The sequence below is a fragment of the Copadichromis virginalis genome, linkage group LG6 (genome assembly GCF_057382275.1).
Source record: "Copadichromis virginalis isolate Kocher_CV1m ecotype Utaka linkage group LG6, C_Virginalis_male_GT1.1, whole genome shotgun sequence".
NCBI lineage: Eukaryota > Metazoa > Chordata > Actinopteri > Cichliformes > Cichlidae > Copadichromis > Copadichromis virginalis.
Window position 1 is genome coordinate 27,052,842 of NC_140623.1, and position 14,727 is coordinate 27,067,568.

General features: G+C 38.9%; 2 protein-coding genes across 2 annotated transcripts; both read left to right on the forward strand.

Moving 5' to 3' along the window:
* The first annotated feature begins 417 nt into the window (after positions 1–417).
* Positions 418–7,937, forward strand: ap1m2 (adaptor related protein complex 1 subunit mu 2). The gene is made up of 12 exons (XM_085459566.1): positions 418–617; positions 3,037–3,193; positions 3,328–3,395; positions 3,590–3,720; positions 3,840–3,987; positions 5,013–5,139; positions 5,254–5,396; positions 5,744–5,815; positions 6,206–6,364; positions 6,470–6,595; positions 7,480–7,555; positions 7,673–7,937. Exons 1-12 carry the CDS (start codon positions 576–578, stop codon positions 7,696–7,698), a joined length of 1,275 nt encoding a protein of 424 aa, XP_085315692.1. The 5' UTR covers positions 418–575; the 3' UTR covers positions 7,699–7,937.
* Positions 7,938–8,253: 316 nt separating this feature from the next.
* Positions 8,254–10,935, forward strand: cdkn2d (cyclin-dependent kinase inhibitor 2D (p19, inhibits CDK4)). Its single transcript, XM_085459567.1, has 3 exons — positions 8,254–8,505; positions 8,856–9,014; positions 9,970–10,935. The coding sequence occupies exons 2-3, from the start codon at positions 8,874–8,876 to the stop codon at positions 10,321–10,323; spliced, it is 495 nt and encodes a 164-aa protein (XP_085315693.1). The 5' UTR covers positions 8,254–8,505; positions 8,856–8,873; the 3' UTR covers positions 10,324–10,935.
* Positions 10,936–14,727: the final 3,792 nt, after the last annotated feature.

A 14,727-nucleotide genomic window follows, 5' to 3' on the forward strand; every position in this document is an offset into this window, starting at 1 on the left:
GTACAACAGTCACACAGCAACAAGAAAATGCTTAAAATAAGAAAATGTTATTTGCGACTTAAGATTTAAGCTAACATCATACCTACCCACAATCTTCACAGGTGAATAATCAGGTGTGCTTAAGAAGTGCTGCTTTTACTGCTTCTGAAAACCCAATTCCAGATATAAGTTTATGACATTATTTTTTAACTTGTAATATGAAGCAGCATTTGGAGGGGGTGATGGGGTGGATCAACGCTGAAAAACCTCTCGATCAACAGAGGTCACGAGGTCACACACTTGTCTCGGTGCCTGCTATGATTTGTCGGTTTGTGGCGCACTCTGGCGGCTAAAGCGGGGAGCACACCCTTCCTGGACTTCATTTACTCAGGTGAGCTAGTTAATGTTTCACCTGCATGCTGTGACGTCACTGGACCTTCAGGAAAAAGACACCGTGGACTCCGCGATCAGCCCGGCCTAAACGGTTCCTGACATTTTCAGGACAAAGCTGCAGCAAAAAGTCTCGAGTTAGGCTTTAAACTCAGTTTCGGCGCTTCGTGAAATCTCACGCTGTTGGTCCTCCGGGTTCAGACACGATGTCCGCCTCCGCTATCTTTGTGCTGGATCTGAAGGGAAAGGTAAGAGCAAAGCTCGAGCTAATTTTAGACAACTGATAATTACTTATTCCTGCCACGCGCGCAGGAATAAGTAACAACACAGCAACCAGTTTTGGTTGCTGGGTTGAATTTTTTTGGTGCTCTTTTAATTGTTAAACATTAAACGCGTTGTTAAAAATTTATAACAGTGCGACACACTCTTTCTTATATTTCTTATTTTATTTTATTTTACTTTTAGTTTTCTACTTCCGGATACATGGCAATGCAAATTAAGCTTTAAACAATGGAAGCGAAAGCGTGTTGCAGCACATGTAGCCTTCAGGTAGATAGTTTGTGTCACCGTCACGTTTATGTTTACACAGGAGCCTGCATGACTCTGGCATGACAGACAGAACATGTAACTTTACCCTCGAGTTAATGTTTCTCGTGGCTTCATGTTGCGTATGCGATGCGGTGACATTACTATTTATCTACTCCAACCCAAGCTCAATCCATACATTCTTTTATTTATTTTTTCACCAGCAAGTTTCAAGGTTGGTTGGTTTTGCATGTGTCGTTTCCAAGGCCAGTCGACACTGAGATGGAGAGGGGATGTACCAAATATAGCTCTGTTTTTGGAGGGGTCTGGGTTCTGATTGGTTAAACAAATCATCATCAAAAACTTTTATTTACATTTTTATTCCCCTACACCTAAGGTTCCATCACCAGATAATAATATGTCCTTCTCATGTATGACCTGGGTGAATTAGACTGTTGTTATACATGTCATGACACAATCAGTCCCATCAACAACTAAAAGAAAAATATTTATGGATCCTAACTTTATACAGAGCTATCAAAAATACTATTCTCTTCGAGCTTTCCATTTTTTTTAATACTTTTAAAATGAAGGGGCAAAAAAAGGATGATTATTTCCATTTAGAGTAGATTAGCAACCACTTCAGAATTAGAATCAGAATACTTTACATAATTTCCTTAGAGAGTATTAAAGGACAAAGAAATAAGTAACTAGAAAAAATTTTAAAAAAAAAGAAAAGCAGGAGCAACTGAAACAGGCTGCATGCTGGTGAATTTTTGTCTACTTTATAGCTAGAACTAATAATAATAATAATGATGATGATGATGATGATGATGATGATGATGATGATAATAATAGTCACATTGTAACTAATCATTGTAATTATTGTCTCAGCATCTGTTGTAAAGTGCTGCCATATTGGTGATTAAAAGCATTAATTTTCTGCTATTATTTTACTAATGACTGGTATTTTCTTATATTTAGTGGTTTTGTCTTTTGAAAATGCAGTTTGCCTGTTTGATTTTATTTATCTCATAATCTGATCATTAAAATTTCTTTTCCTGTCTGATCAGTTAAGGGAGGAATGTGCAGGTGTCAGGGTTCAAAAGTTTCGACGATATGCTTTTCCCCAGGTGCTTACTTCCATGAAGAATCTTCAATATTTTTGGCTGCTTCCTTTGGAGTCTGCCACAGTGGATCATCTGCCTCTATCTCACCCTATCCAGTAGCATCCTCATCTGTCACACCAACCCTCACCATGTCTCCTTTTGCTACATCTATGAACCTTCTCTATTGTCTTCTTTCTGTCTGACAACTGCATATTGAACATCCTTTGCCCTCCAAACCATCTCAGCCTCACCTCTCTAACTTTGCTTCCAAAGTGCTCAGCTTGTCCTGTCCCTCTGATGTTCACATTTCTGCCCATCTTGGTTGTTTGTGTATTTTAACGTATATTAAATGTACATATCATTCCTAAACAGGAATGTGAACGCTGAGTAAGGCCATGTTCCAATTTCTTGTTTACTTTTATTCACACATCAGAATTTTTAGGTTTAAATGTCTAAATGAAGCCATGTTTAATTAAAGATGGATTAATTTGTGTAAATTTCTGGTAGATAAAGGCTTGGTTTTTTTTTTTTTTTTTTTTAAAGGATATTTATGGATATTTTGGTGTTTTAACAGATTACATGTTTGTATGAGAAATATTATGAATAAGACTCGGAACCTTAAAAAAAGGTCGATGTCTGAGTCTTGTCTTAATGTCTGTGACAAATTTTTATCACTTTGTCCCACTATTAGGGACAAAATGATAATTAATCTGAGAAATTTTTAATTAAAGAGAAAGAAGAGTATTTCTTAAAAATAAAGACAATTTTAATATTTTTCCTCATCAGTGTTGTTTAAAATCTGTGAGCTTAGTTCTTTTTACTGAGAATCACAAGATCAGTTGTTATTATTGTGATTATATCCAATCATTCTCTAATTGCTTTTCCAGTTGAGGGTCTGTTTGAAACTCTGCTATTTTGATATCCATTGTCCTCCAATCATTTAACAGAATGACACTAGAAGCCATTCCATAAGTAGTAATTTCTATATTAACAGTTGTCTCGTAACCACGTGCTGGTATGCTTCCTTCTTCAGGTGCTGATTTGTCGGAACTACAAAGGTGATGTGGACATGTCAGAGATAGACCACTTCATGCCTTTGCTCATGCAGCATGAAGAGGAAGGTCTTCTCTGTCCCGTAATGTCACACGGCAACGTTCACTTCATGTGGATCAAACACAGCAACCTCTACCGTATCCCTGTCCTAAGTGTTTAATGACATCCTTTGCAGGCAATGACCGTTAGCAATCATATGAAAAGATGAGTCCTTGATTTTTACAGCAGTGTTTTTAACTTCATAACATTCCTTGACCTGATCTCGATACAGTTGTTTCTACAACAAACAAGAACTCCAACGCTTCCTTGGTGTATGCCTTTCTCTACAAACTAGTTGAGGTGAGTGATGCCTGGTGTGGTGAATAATGTAAATATTTCCTGTTGCCTGTGCATCCTGGTTCCAAAGAAATGGTTTTGTTGTTTTGGGACATCAGTGAAACATGACAGTCAAAGATGGCTGTAATCCAGAGTAAATTCTGGCAGTTACTCAAATCCTGTCCAGATAATGACGGTGTTTGCATGTCCGTACACAGGTGTTCACAGAGTACTTTAAAGAACTGGAAGAGGAGAGCATTCAGGATAATTTTGTGGTTGTCTATGAGCTGCTGGATGAACTTATGGACTTTGGATTCCCTCAGACTACTGACAGCAAGATACTACAAGAGTGAGAATCTTCAACATGCACACACACACACACACACACACACACACACATTTTTTAAATATATCTTTAAAAGCTAGTCTGGTGTTGCATGACAGCAAATCTTCACCTCTCTGCTGTAGGTACATTACTCAGGAAGGTGCCAAGCTTGAAGTAGCAAAGAGCAAGGTGCCGACAACTGTGACCAATGCTGTGTCCTGGAGGTCAGAGGGTATCAAGTACAAAAAGAACGAGGTCTTCATTGATGTCATCGAGTCCATCAATGTATTGGTAAGATGAAAGGAAGGATTCCTCAATCCATTGGACTTGCATACTAACTATTGGTTTGGTTATGTAACGACTACATTATTGATTCATTTCTGAAGTCTTGTTCAATTCAGTTCTATAGTTAGTCCTATAACTAAGTTAGTTTTAGGACTAACTGCTTATTTACATTTTTGTAAAGGGAGCACTTTAATTACACATTGGATCTGGATGAATGCAATATTCAAATTAAAAAAATCTTTGCTGACATACACATTTCAGGGGTGGATTCAAAGTCACCCCAAAAATTAAGGTTAAAGATTGAAATCACGGGCTGATATAGCTCCCACATTTTGGTACTGTGTCCAGTGGTATCTCCTCCCAGAACTCGAGTAGTCCATGAATTAGCTTTTGGACAGTCTGTAGTGCTGTCAGATGCTCTGATTGGGTTCAGGTCTGGCTTTGATATTCCAGGAAATCATGTCTCATGAGATGAGGCAATGTCCTGCACTACGAGTAACCCGGGGCCCACTGCACCAGTGTAAGGTCTCGCAGGGGGTCTGAGGATTTGGCCAAGTTTGTCCACACAAACAAGGAATTTGACTTGTTCACTTTACTCTTCTACATGCAAAAAAAGTTGTGTTTTTTAAATAGGCAGTATATATAAAAAGCAAGAAAAAAAACAAGTCTTAGAGAGTCTTAAAGTCTTAGAAACTATACAAACTGTAAGTGCAAAACGTAGTAGTGCATGTGACCTGAATTTCAACCTGGCACCTAGCAGCATTCAGCATGATGAAGTCTGTTTAGTCCTCCGAGGCTATGGTCTGTAACTGTTACTGATATGTGTAACTGATATTATACTGTGATGTACCCTTAAATTTTAGCAGTGTGTTAGTGAAGCCATTGATGTATTTTGTCAGTTTAAGTGACAAAATACTTTTTGTGACAAAGTCAAAATCCTTTATTTAAATCCGTTTCTTCTCCTTAATAATTGTTCAAATATTTGTCAAAATAACTCATTTTTAAATGATTTAATAATGTCATTTGTTTAGGTGAATGCTAATGGCAGTGTGATGAGCAGTGACATTGTGGGCAGCATCAAGCTAAAAACCATGCTGTCGGGGATGCCCGAACTGCGCCTGGGCCTCAATGATCGAGTGCTTTTTGGCCTCACTGGACGTACGTATGCGACCTCTGTGTACCCATTATCACTGTGTTACCCCAGTCTTAGAGGAAAAACAAGTTGGTGCTGTTTATTTGTACTTTAAGTACTCTGTGTTGATTTATGCTCAGGTGACAAAGGAAAGACGGTGATGATGGAGGACGTGAAGTTCCATCAGTGTGTCCGTCTCTCACGTTTTGAGAGCGATCGAACAATCTCCTTCATTCCTCCAGATGGGGAGTCTGAACTCATGTCCTACCGCATCAATACTCATGTATTGTCCAGCTCACTACTTTATACTCATATGAAATTCAGATATTTGTTGCATTTATTAATCTTTATGTTTTGTGCACTGTAGAAGTTGCTAATAGAATTACTTCCTTGTACTAGTTACATAAATAAATACATAAAAATGACTGAGAAATTCACATGATAAGGAAAAGAAACAGTGTAAAGACTTAAACAGAGTAAGTGAATGAAAGAAAGCAAACTTATGTGAGCGTTACAGTACTATACATTAACACGTGGATTAAATTAACATTTAAACAGAATTATTTGCATGTTAAGTAGATAAAATGTTAAACTTGTGTGTAACTAAACTCTACCTTTTGTCTTTTAAAGGTGAAGCCTTTGATATGGATCGAATCTGTCATAGAGAAATTTTCTCACAGTCGAGTGGAAATTATGGTTAAGGTACTCTACTCAATTATATTTGGGTTTTTTTTTAACCACAATTACATTTATATCTATGGTTTAACTGTTTAGCCCCAAACCTGCTAGAGACAAACTGTTAGAGCAAAAAGTGATTTCCATTGTTCCATTGTATTTATAGCCTGATTTTCACAGAAACAGTTGCTTCAAAGTGCTCCATATCGTAAGGTAAAGACCCTACAGTATTAGAAAAAAACAAACCAACAATCACACGACTCCCTGTTAACCATCAGTAACTAACTGTCTTTGTTCGGTTTCAAAAACCAATGACGTCCTTACGCTGCCTGTCCAGTGACGGGGCAGTCTCCCTTAAACAACAGGAAAAAGGTGACTTTCATAAGATATCCTACTATAACATTCCTGTATTTGCAGGCAAAGGGACAGTTTAAAAAGCAGTCGGTGGCAAATAACGTAGAAGTGAGGGTCCCTGTCCCCAGTGATGCAGACTCGCCAAAGTTCAAAACCAGCACAGGAAATGCCAAATATGTGCCTGAGAAGAACCTGGTTGTGTGGACCATCAAGTCTTTTCCTGTAAGAAATTCACAACATGTTGTAACTATTGCAGACTGGATTGCAGACTAAAGTTATGCTTTCTTGTGTCTTACACATTTTTACTGTGTGTGTCCATCCATGCAGGGAGGTAAAGAGTTTCTCATGAGAGCTCATTTTGGTTTGCCCAGCGTGGAGAATGAAGAGGCGGAGAGCAAACCTCCCATAACTGTGAAATTTGAAATCCCATACTTCACAGTCTCAGGAATACAGGTGTGTTGGTTTCCTTTAACGTCAAAAAACCCAAGTAGTGTGACTAAACTACAATCAAAGCATCTTTATGGAAAGTCTTGTATACTGTTTTTATTATTTATGCATTATAAAGTTCTAAGTGGTACCCGGGAAGCTTCCTATTCTGCTTATTATACTATGAATAAAGTTCAACACAGCCAGGCTTTCTTTGTCTTACTTGACTTAACAAAACCTAAAACCCCAGTTGGAGATAATGGGTATCATGTTGGCAGTTATCAGCTCTGTTAAGCCGGGCTTTCTGCCTCAACGTCTGTGCTCGCTCATACAAAAAGGTGTGTTTCATGGGTCGTGTGACTTTTCTTCCACACAAAATGACTACTATCCTACTCCAATCAGAGACGTTATCACAATCATACGATAATTACATGGCAATTACAAATCTAAATATAATAATAAAATGCAATATTGCAGGCAATTGTTAATCTAGCAATTACAGAGAAGGTTAAAATAAGCATTTAATTGATTTATCCGTAAGTTTCTTTTGCGATCCTCTTCATTTCTAAGGTGATGACTGGACATTAAACTGGATACATTTAGACTCTAAAGTATTAAATATTAAATGTAAATGGTTCCCCAGCAGAGAATCTATGACGCACTTAAAGCATGCTGTAGATAAAAGATCGCACTTTCATCCGGTTTTAAGCAAAACCTCTGAACACGTGATTTAGCCAGGCATAAAGTGAGCCACTTTCCTGGCACAGAAGGCTCTTTAAGCTCAGCATAGCTCACTAACCCATTAATCTCACTTCGTAGTTCACCCCTTTGGTCCAGTATCAATTGGTGTAATGATTGTGGGAAGCTGGACTTTAACTACGCAAATGTGTCTTGCTGCTTTTTTCCACCAGGTGCGGTATATGAAGATTATAGAAAAAAGTGGGTACCAGGCTTTACCGTGGGTCCGCTACATAACACAAAGTGGAGGTATATTAGTAGTCTGTTGGACTTTGGTTCTACCAAGCAGGAAGTGACCTACCCAGATGCAATAACTGAGTCCAATTTTAACCTTTCTAACTCTCTTTATTTATTTTATTTTTTTAGATTACCAGCTGAGGACTAATGTGTAACACCTGTGGAGAAACTTGAATACATTTTCCTCACTTCAAGGACTTCCTAAGGAGCATAAATGATCACTTTAACTAGACTGAAAGAATGTCTTTAAATTTTCACCTGCTCTGTGTAACATTGATCCTTGTGTGTGTTGTTTTGTGTTTTTTAAATCCATGAGCAATTTGATTGTGATGTTCTATTGTGTGAGCACTGCAAATTATTTAATTATTAAATTAATAAAATGATTCACTTAGAACAGTTTGTAATCATTAACCTTGGTGTTAATGAAAAACGTTGTCTTTCTCTTGAGTTTAAAACACCACACAAGGTGGATTTTGCCATCGTATTGTAGTAAGGCTTTGTGCAATCACAGTCGCTAAATTCCGCCCAAAATTAAATGCTTACACCCGCCTTTTTCCACACTTGCCTCTGGAGAAATACACTCGAAGGTTAGAAATCTGAATGAACTGCCTTTGAAGACCTCAACGTATACGAATCGCCCGCTTTCTTAGCCGTGTGCGCCGATTGGTCAAATGCTCCTGTTACCACAGTGACAGCGTAGTAACAGAGTTGTAACTCCTCCCGATTTACCATATATGGAAGCGCAACACCCTCTTGGCGAGCTGCGATTGGCCAGCGTATGTTCTCCCCAATGTTTGTAAATTGTAGTCTGGAGACACCGCTGTATAGCGCTCAGCGCGCAAATGTATTTTGTAATGTTGATAAACGTATGTTGTTTTAATTACTTTTAAAAATTACTGGTTCGTGGAGACAGCGGGGTCGAAAATCTTGGCGACGCGTTGGATATTGTGGAAGTAAACCAGGTAGCTTGAATGCGCTTTCGTTTTGTTTTTTTAGCTCTCTTTTTAACGTTAGCTGTTAGCCGGGAGGCTAGTTGTTTGTGTCTTTCAGTTGACTTGCCTCTGGCGGTAGAGCTTATATTTGTGTTGTTCAGCAGTACGCTTTGTTAAAGCGGCCGGCAGAACTCCGAATAGTAAGCACGGAGTCATATAACATGGCGTCAGCGGGGAACTACGGCTTACGTTAGCCGGATGCTGTAGTAACGTTAGCTGTAGGCGACAATAACCTGCCAGCCTCAGTTTGGGTTTTTTTCTCCCTCTTATCGTGTTTGTTTTGCGTTCCTCGTAACTGTGGTACGTCTCTCTCCGAGCAGGCAGGAAGGCAGACTATAATGGTCCTTAGTCAGATGGATGCCGGCAAAGCTCTGACGGCGGCAGCAGCCAAAGGGAACACCAGCGAGGTGCAGAGGATCCTGGAGGAATGCAGAGTGCATCCTGATACTCCAAATGAGTTTAGCAGGACTGCCCTACAGGTGAGGATCAATTCAAGTGTTCACGTGAGATCTATAAACATATACAGAAGTATTAACAGCCCACATTTCATTTGGTGGACAAACATAGTTCGTCCTACGGTCTGAGAATAATCTCCTTCTCTTTTGTAACGATGGCCTGCGGAAAAATTACCAGCCGCTTCTCTCGAATATGCTTGTAGCGCCATGTTTTTAATGTTAGAATAAAGCGTGTCAATAAAGGTGTCTGTAAAGACAGTAAAATTATAAATTATTTAAGTTAAAGCGAAAGCTTCTGCCCCCACAGCCCGTTTAGTTATATGGCCTGTATTTAGCGTTATAGTCATGTTATAAACAGCAGTGAATAGGAGTGATACCTCACACTGGAGTCCACCTAATATGTCCTCAACATTTATAGAGCGACCCCGAACAGGGATGTCGCCTGCAGTTATTGTGTTTATTATTTAATTCACTGTTCAAATTTAGTGAAAACAAAGTGTCCCTCAAAATTTCTCTAAACTCAGGGTGACGAAACTTTGAGTTTGAGATGTTTCATATGTAATAAAATATATTAAAAATCCCTCAAAATTTCAGAAGTGGAACTAAAAAGCTGTTTGATATTTATGCTTTATAACTGACTTCAAGTATTATTTAAGTGCAATAGTTAACATTAACTCATTTTCTTCTAAACCCCCCCCCCCCCCCCCCCAAAACAAAAACAAAAAAAAAAACAGAAACACTAGATGAATGCAACACACTGGTGTAAAATTTAATGTAGGGCTGCTGTATTGGCATGATTTGTTTTTCCTGCATAGATGTACTAAAGGCCTAACTCTTCCTACTTTGTTTGCTTGTGTTTATTACATTGAAAAAGAATCCGGCTTGATGCAAGACTGTTAAAAAAAAACTCTCAGGGTTGCACACTGGTGTTGAATTTGAGAGTGCACCCTCCTCACCTCTCCTCTAATGTCTTCAACAGGTGATGATGATGGGGAACTCCAAGATTGCCAGCCTGTTGTTAGAAAAAGGAGCCAACCCCAACGTCCAGGACAGGCACGGGATAACGCCTGTCCACGACGCAGCTCGAACAGGCTTCCTTGACACCGTGCAGGTTCTGGTGGAGTACGGCGCCTCAGTAAACATCCCGGACAGGAGTGGCGCGCTTCCTATTCACATCGCCATCCGGGAAGGCCACCGGGATGTTGTGAAGTATTTGGCGCCACGGTCCAACCTTAAACACGCCAACGTCAGCGGTCAGACAGCGGTAGACGTGGCCCGAGCTTCAGGCGTGCCGGATATGATTGACTTGCTTTTTTCGCACATTCATAGTTAGCCTGAAAAGTGGGTGTATTTTGCCTAACCCTAACCTCACACTTTGTTTCGCTTCAGTCCTGGTAACTTGATTTTTGTTGCTGTGTAAAGGATTTTTCTTTTCTTTTGTTAACAGTGGCTCAGCATTATTATGTGACAGGACATATTGTCTTGGCAGCTTATTTTCAGTGGATGGGTGGCTATATACTGTAGACACCTCTTTTGCACAGTGCAATTTAGGCACCTTATATGAACATATACATATATATCTGTTTTCCCTATGAATTGGGAGTGCACATTTGTAGATAGTCCCCCCCCGCCCCCAGTGTTTTCTAATTATTTCCTTTGTGTAAGAATTGTAACAGTTGTATGTTGTTGTTTTTTTAATTTACAAAACTTGACATTGTGCACCCTGATTGCTTTGCATAGTTGTGTTTCTATTAATTAGATGTACTTAGAGTTTGAATTTACTCCTATTTATTGTTAAAATAGGATTGAATATTCCTCTTTGTAAATAGCAACCCTTATTGTGATTTGTTGAAATGTTATTTATATAAATACTTTTAAAATCTAAGTGAGATTATTCACTTCACTATTTGAAGAAGAAAGCACAAAATAAAGTGTTGAACTTGAAGTTTTGCTGTCTTTTCATTTTGATTTGGATTCTGTAATTGGCTAGTAAGAGCTACTGCTCTTGGGTTTCTGCTCACTGGGATCACTCAGGTCATCTCAGCTTTTTGTGTGTGTGGGTGTGTGTGAATTTAGGGTGTCATAACAAAAGGCTAAAAAGGAAGTGATTTACTTTTATTTTAATTTCTGAGCTTTAGTGGCCATTGGTCAGAACTGGCCTGGTGGGGTACAATCTGGACCACTGGATGCTGGGTAAATTGGTGAAAACTCCTACTCTGTAATTTTTAACAAAGAGCCATGCTGACCTGGTTCATTGAGTTTGATTGAAACATTTTTTTAATGATAGAAAGCTGAAAAACAGAAATTTTGCTGTAGGTAAATTTATTTTTTGTTCTTAGGCTAGATTTATTTCAGGTTTAATGTTTTAAGGAAGTACTTATTTACACTTAGTTTTTTTTAAAATAGGTTACGGTGCAATGATTTTACTGTTAAAATGAGATTGAACTGCATGTGACCTATAAGTTTGACACTCCTGATGTAGAGAACGAAGGGGGATGGGGTGAGTAAATTATCCCGGTTGCAAGAGGATTAAAATGAATATTTTTACTTTTGTTCAGTAAAATAGGAATAAAAAAAACACTTGGAAGTGGACTGGCATTTACATAGTGCATTTCCCACACCAAATGCTTTACACTATAAAGACACATTTATCAGCATATTCATATCAAACGTTTATTCTACCCACTATCGGGGCGATCGTGGCTCAAGAGTTGGGTGCTCGTCTTGTAATCGGAAGGTTGCCGGTCGGTCGCTGTGTCCTTGGGCAAGACACTTCACCTACCGCCTACTGGTGATTGCCAGAGTGGCCGATGGCACAATATGGCAGCCTCGCTTCTGTCAGTCTGCCCCAGGGCAGCTGTGGCTACAACTGTAGCTTACCTTCACCAGTGTATGAATGTGAGAGTGAATGAATAGTGGTATTGTAAAGCGCTTTGAGGGGTCCTGAAAAGCGCTATATAAAATGCAATCCATTCTTATTATTTATTATCTATTGCACATCCACATGAACTTAAAATCAACAGTTATAATCACCAAGATATGTGTGTTTTCGGACTGTAGAAGAAAACTGGAGCGCCGGGGGAAAACCCACACAGGCACAGAAAAAACATGCAAACTACGCATCAGGCCTCAGGAAGGTTCACGTGCAGAAGTTTGTTTGTTTTTTCTCCTGTGAGCCTCCTCGCTGCATCACCACACCACCTACTTGTCGCTGGAACATAAGAGTCCACAGATAATCTTTTCTTCACTATCTCAAAATTCCCGGCTCTGTCCGTGACTCCCGATGCTTCTCATGTTTTTAAAAATCCTCCAAAAACCCCCAAAACAAAATAGATTAACACAACTGAAAGAGGAATTTAATCAATCATTGTGTGCTTTTCTTTGCATCTTTTCATGCAGTCTTAACCGCTCAGACGTCCTTATGGTGATCCACCAAGGACATTTGCAATAACTCCACGCTGGAATGTACAGCGCAGTGAAAAGTCTCACAAAGGTCACAAAGATAGCTGAACTGAAGTAGAAATGAATGAGAGCCCTGTTTTGTTGGAGCTTGTAGGTAACAGTGGCACAGTTTGCTGATGTTTGTGCTCGGGGCTCTCGTGGTACAATGGGCATTTTGTTTGCTTGTGTGCTGCTGGCCAACTTTACTTGCCAAGAAAGGAGATACAGTTGAACTGCTGCGCTCACAGCTCACTATGCAGACATCTATGATGTCACAGAACGATCACATAAATCAAACTTTTTTCAATAGAAAACACACAAATTTCCATTTGAATGAAATAAAAAACAAACCAAGTGCTGTGCTTTAGAACAGCTGATAATATCTGCCTACTTTTAAATGCTGATCTTTTCATCTTCAAGGAATATTTTAACATTAAATGAATGTGATGTTTATTCAGCAGCGCTAATCCAGACTCAGACTCTGATGTTTGAGTAAAGTCTACTGGAGCAATTCTGCTCAAAATGCTGTCTTTCACCACCCATATTTTCCCAGATAGTTTAGCAACTTTCCGCTCAGAGGTCTGCTTCGTCACCACGCCCTTAAATTGTGTAATAGATATTTAAGTATATTTTCTCACCCTAACATATAAATCAGTTACAAAACCAGGATGGTTAAATATACAGCCCAGCCACTAGGTAGAGCTCAGCGACTTCACTGACTGAGTGGGTGGCTGTTACATTCAAGCACTTCCTGAATGTGGCTGGGTTAATCCACAGATTGGGAGAAATATGCAGGTTTACAAGCAGCAGTAACAATAGTGGGAGTAAACAAGAAAACCCTGAATCAGCGTACTGGTGCAGTCACACGCAGATGTGTGTAAATTAAGATGACACAAGGAAAACTATCCAAATGTCTGACCGAACTAACGTAATAACTAAGATTTCACACTTCTTGTTTTTCTATTTTGCTTGGATTAAAGTGTATTTATTGTTAATACTTGGTATGCAGACTGGAGCAGATGGGGATCGGTCTCTGTTTCTACACTTCATTTCATGCAGTTGTATGTATACTCAATTTTCCTCTGGGATTAATAAAGTTTCTCTGATTTTGATTAAAGAGCGGAGAGGAGCAGTGAGGGGTGACAGACATTAGGGGTGACACAGCTTCACGGATTCATAAACCACTTCTCCACAAATGCCCTTCACTAAAGGTGGGCAGATCAATCCAAATTTCAACAGTATCAATACCAACACTGGTATTTTTATCGGATCGATATTTGCGATTTGCCCACTGAATTGTTTTAAATCAATATACCTCAAACATGCACTATGAAAAATGAATCTTTTTTGTGCTGACTGTCGTGTTTTACTTGGGTTTTACTTGGTATTGAATCGATACCAAACGACTGCCCCTGACCTCTGTTACAGCTGTGGTGATTATGTTGCCAAGAAAATAAATCTGCATAATTAACTAGCAGTTTGATCATTTGTTTAAAACATAAAACATCTGAATTTACTCTTTGCATTTTAGAATTTTGGTCCAACAAAACAAGATATTTGGTGAAATGAACTGGAGCACTTTGGTTTTGTAACACCGCTTTATTCAGATCTAGACCAAACTGTTTATTAGAATAATATGTCAAATAATCAGTAATTAAGATTATTAGTTGGTTTCAGATCTCTAATCTCTTTCATTTACGAAATGTAATAGAGCTTAAAAGGATTTAGGGATTAGTTTCATATTTAAAAAATGCTCTCGTGCTCATGAAAGGAGGAGCTTCCCATGTGTGCAATTTTTACTAGACTGTAAGATGTAGAGAACTGCAAATCAAGTGCTTCCTTCATTTTTTTTCATTTGAAACTGTTATTGTTTGGCCTTTGGCATTTGGTGAGATTCCAAACGATGAGTCACTGGAAGCTGTTACACGCTCTGCTGTGCTTCTCACTTCATCAAGCTGCACAAAATCACAGCCTGCAGGAACTGAATGTGAACCTTTACCAGAAACACACATAGCTGAGACACCCAATAATCCGATTTTACAAAAGTAAACACCAAGCCCAACCGGTGGCTCTCTGCACACTCCTCACAACCCAAAGCAACAACCGTCTTGGAGACATTGTATTGCTATTTTTTCCAGTCAATTATTAGTCACATTTAGACTGCTACTTGACTGCAACTTTAACTGAGACTTAACCCTTTCATGAATGAATTATGAAAATCCTCATTCAGAATTTTTTTTCTTAAGTATTTCTATTCATCTTTAGGCATGAAAAAAAGATTTTTGAACTTCAATCT

What these genes read in the sequence shown, in the direction of transcription:
- cdkn2d (XM_085459567.1), top strand. Translation starts at nt 8,874, where the DNA reads ATGGTCCTTAGTCAGATGGATGCCGGCAAAGCTCTGACGGCGGCAGCA. An exon ending in TTAGCAGGACTGCCCTACAG is followed by an intron (nt 9,015 to 9,969) that starts GTGAGGATCAAT and finishes TGTCTTCAACAG; the next exon opens with GTGATGATGATGGGGAACTC.
- ap1m2 (XM_085459566.1), top strand. Translation starts at nt 576, where the DNA reads ATGTCCGCCTCCGCTATCTTTGTGCTGGATCTGAAGGGAAAG. An exon ending in TCGAGTCCATCAATGTATTG is followed by an intron (nt 3,988 to 5,012) that starts GTAAGATGAAAG and finishes TCATTTGTTTAG; the next exon opens with GTGAATGCTAATGGCAGTGT. An exon ending in TCACAGTCTCAGGAATACAG is followed by an intron (nt 6,596 to 7,479) that starts GTGTGTTGGTTT and finishes TTTTTCCACCAG; the next exon opens with GTGCGGTATATGAAGATTAT.